The following is a 3,063-nucleotide window of genomic DNA, read 5'->3' as shown; positions in this document are numbered from 1 at the left end:
GGTCGTCGTCCTCCTCCTCCTCCTTCTCGGAGAGCTCATCCTCCAGGAAGATGCCACCCAGGCCATATTCCCACTCGTGGACAGAGGCCTCGTTGGGGGTGACGTGGGAGGCGCCACCCACAAAGTCAGCAAACCTGGGAAGAAGCCACGAAGCAGCACATTGAGCACTTGTGGTCAGCGGCCTCCAGCGAGGCCCTGGCACACCAAGAGCTGGGGAGAAGCGTTTCGGTGCTGGGACCGGGCCTTATCTGTCCCTCCCGTGCAGCACCGGCCTCCTGCGCCTCCGTCCCCCGATCTCTGAAGCCAGAGGTGACAGCAGAGGCGCGGAGACGCAGGGGCCGTTACCTCTTGGGAGATTGGATGCGGGAAACCGCGGTCCAGGCAGAGAATTCGGGGCTCCTGCAGTAGCTGCGAAGCTCCTCGAGGGCCCTGCGCGTCTCCACCTCGCCCTGCAGCCGATATTCCTCCTCCGTCAGCAGGCGAGGGGGGCTCGGGCTGAGCCTGGCGCTCTGCACCCTCCTGCCAGCAAAGCAGCACCAGTTACCAGCCACCCAGCCGGGACTGGACCCAGTGCAAGCTCCCAAGGTGGCTGGGATGGAGCAGGGCACATCCCCTCGGACCCAGCTCCTGTGGAGGCTCCCAGCCCTGAGGAGAAAGGGGGCAAACCCAGGGGAGAAGGGACCCAAACCGCAGTGAAAACGCCCTGGTTCTGCCACGCAGGCTCCATCCATTGCTCACCCAGACCCGGCTGGGAATCGTGGGCAACCCCAGGGGCTCGCAGTCCTCACCTGTAGGCAGCCAAGGCCCATTGCAAGGGGTAGTCCAGGTTCTTGGTGCAGACGGCGATGACCACCGAGGCCAAGGCGATGGGATGGATCTGGATGCCCGAGTACATCAGCAGCAGCCCCAGGAGCTGCAGGGCCCAGGAGAGGAGGCTGACGCTGCGCTCGTTTTCCAAGGGGCCGTACCTGTAGCACACGGCGAAGCTGGCGAAGCCCACGAGCAGCAGGTACCCTGCGGGACACGGGAGGGACAGGGCAGGGGTGAACCCAGCCTGGGCGACAGAGCTGGGTGAGCAGAGTCTGCGCCAGGGCTGCAGACAAAGCCCAGAGCCCACGGGGCTCCGCAGCCCCGAGGAGGGAGAAGCCTCCGCGGTTTCCATGCGGTGGCAGACGGGCAGACCGGGGAACCAGCGAGGGCGAAGGATTTGCTCCTACCCAGGAGGTACTGCCAGTAGGACTTGCAGATCTCCCGCAGGTTCTTGAAGATCAGCTGAAGCAGGTACAGGGAGAAGGACCAACCTCCCACCAGCAGGAAATACACCGGGCTTTTCTAGGACAGGAGATGGGACACTCAGGACAGGCAGGGGGCAACCAGGGCTACCCAGCCCCGAGGCCCCGTACCCCGGTACAACCCCACTGGGGTGGAAAAGGCGACGGCTGCCCCCAGCCAGCCCAACGCTCACCTTGGGCATGACCTTGGACACCATGTAGACGAGGATGAGCAGCGAGGCCAGCAGCCCAAAGCTGATCCCGGCCGAGTAGTAGAAGAGTTGGCTCCTGCAGAGATCCCCCGGGTGTCGCGCTACTCAGGGACGCCCGTGCACAACGTGCAGGGAGCAGCCCCCCAGAGTCCACCCAGCCCTGACGTCCCCAGGGGGGCAGGGGGTGGCTCACCGGCTCAGCACGTCCCCGCAGAAGAACAGCAACAGGCCCAGGAAGAAAACCAGGAACAGCTTGGGGTCAAAGCCTGGGAACAGAGCAAGATTGGGTTGAGGGGAGCACCCAGGGCTGAGCTGCAGCTTCCCACAGCACCACGAGAGCAGGGGCAGCGTCCCAGGCGAACCCCAAAGTGCCCTCCGCTCCCCCGTGGATGAAGACGCCCTTCCCTCCACAGTCCCGTTCTCCTTAAAGGAGCTGGCCCGGCCTTGTCTCCATCATCCCCTCGGGAGCAAAGGCAGAGCCAGAGCCACCGCCCAGCCCAGCAGCCCCCGCGGCGGAGGGGACGCACGTCGGAAGAGGACGATGCAGTAGGTGGTGCCGGCCTCCAGCAGCTCGACCTTCAGGCAGGTTTTGTTGCTGTACAGATCCACGTCGATGCTGGTGTCGTTCAGCTTCTCCTTCAGGAAGGAAAAGACGACGCTCCACACGCTGAACTCCTCCAGCTCCTCCTCGCTGCCCACCTGGGTGACTCGGATCATGCGGCTGCTGTTGACCCGGATCTGCACGGGGCAGGGAAGCAAAAGGAGAGGGGGGAGCTTGGCCACGGCTGCCGGAGGAGCTCGGCCCTACCAGGACCTTGCCCACCCCTCTCACCTGCACCCTGGTCCAGATGTCGTGCCATTGCGGGGCGCGCGTGTTGGTGTAGCAGAAGTGGTGAGGAGCCGAGTAAAGGGACGCGCGGCCCTCACGGAGCGGGATGATCGAGTCCTTGGCATCTGCAGGACACAGAGCAGGGGAAGGGATCACAGGATCACAGAACGGCTCGGTTGGAAAAGCCCTCTGAGATCATCACGTCCAACCGCTCCTGTCTACCCCCTAAACCATATCCTTAAGTACCTCATCTACCCGCTCTTTAAACACATCCAGGGATGGTGACTCCACCACCTCCCTGGGCAGCCTGTGCCAGCTTCTGACGACCCTCTCAGTAAAGAACTTCCTCCTTATCTCTAACCTGAACCTCCCTTGGCACAGCTTGGTGCCGTTTCCCCTTGTTCTATCCCCCATCACCTGGGAGAAGAGCCCAGCACCCACCTCTCTCCAAGCTCCCTTGAGGCAGTTGGAGGTGGTGATGAGGTCTCCCCTCAGCCTTCTCTTCTCCAGGCTGAACAAGCCCAGTTCCCTCAGCCGCTCCTCATCAGGCTTGTTCTCCAGAGCCCTCCCCATCCTTGTGGCTCTGCTCTGAACTCGCTCCAGAACCCAAACCAGTCTGGTCTCACCCACCCAAACACGGACCCGTTTCCCCCTCCCGGAGCTCCCTTAGGCAGAAACAAAGACAAAAGCCCTTCCTCCGTCTGCCTCGGGACACGGTGCCCGGTTCTTTTCGGGATAACCCCGCTCCCGG

General features: G+C 63.2%; 1 protein-coding gene across 1 annotated transcript; it reads right to left on the bottom strand.

The window, feature by feature from the left end:
• Positions 1 to 4: 4 nt before the first annotated feature.
• Positions 5 to 2,437, bottom strand: TMEM194A (transmembrane protein 194A; the record flags this gene model as incomplete). The annotated part of the gene is made up of 8 exons (XM_010190293.1): positions 5 to 134; positions 346 to 519; positions 789 to 1,014; positions 1,218 to 1,332; positions 1,466 to 1,559; positions 1,677 to 1,749; positions 2,011 to 2,221; positions 2,316 to 2,437. Coding segments are annotated over 8 exons (1,145 nt in total), but the record flags the coding sequence as incomplete, so codon positions are not given.
• Positions 2,438 to 3,063: the final 626 nt, after the last annotated feature.

The sequence above is a fragment of the Mesitornis unicolor genome, unplaced genomic scaffold, assembly GCF_000695765.1.
Source record: "Mesitornis unicolor isolate BGI_N332 unplaced genomic scaffold, ASM69576v1 Scaffold43498, whole genome shotgun sequence".
Classification (NCBI taxonomy): domain Eukaryota; kingdom Metazoa; phylum Chordata; class Aves; order Mesitornithiformes; family Mesitornithidae; genus Mesitornis; species Mesitornis unicolor.
Note: the sequence above shows the minus strand (reverse complement) of the source record. Positions and strands in the feature narration are given on the sequence as shown.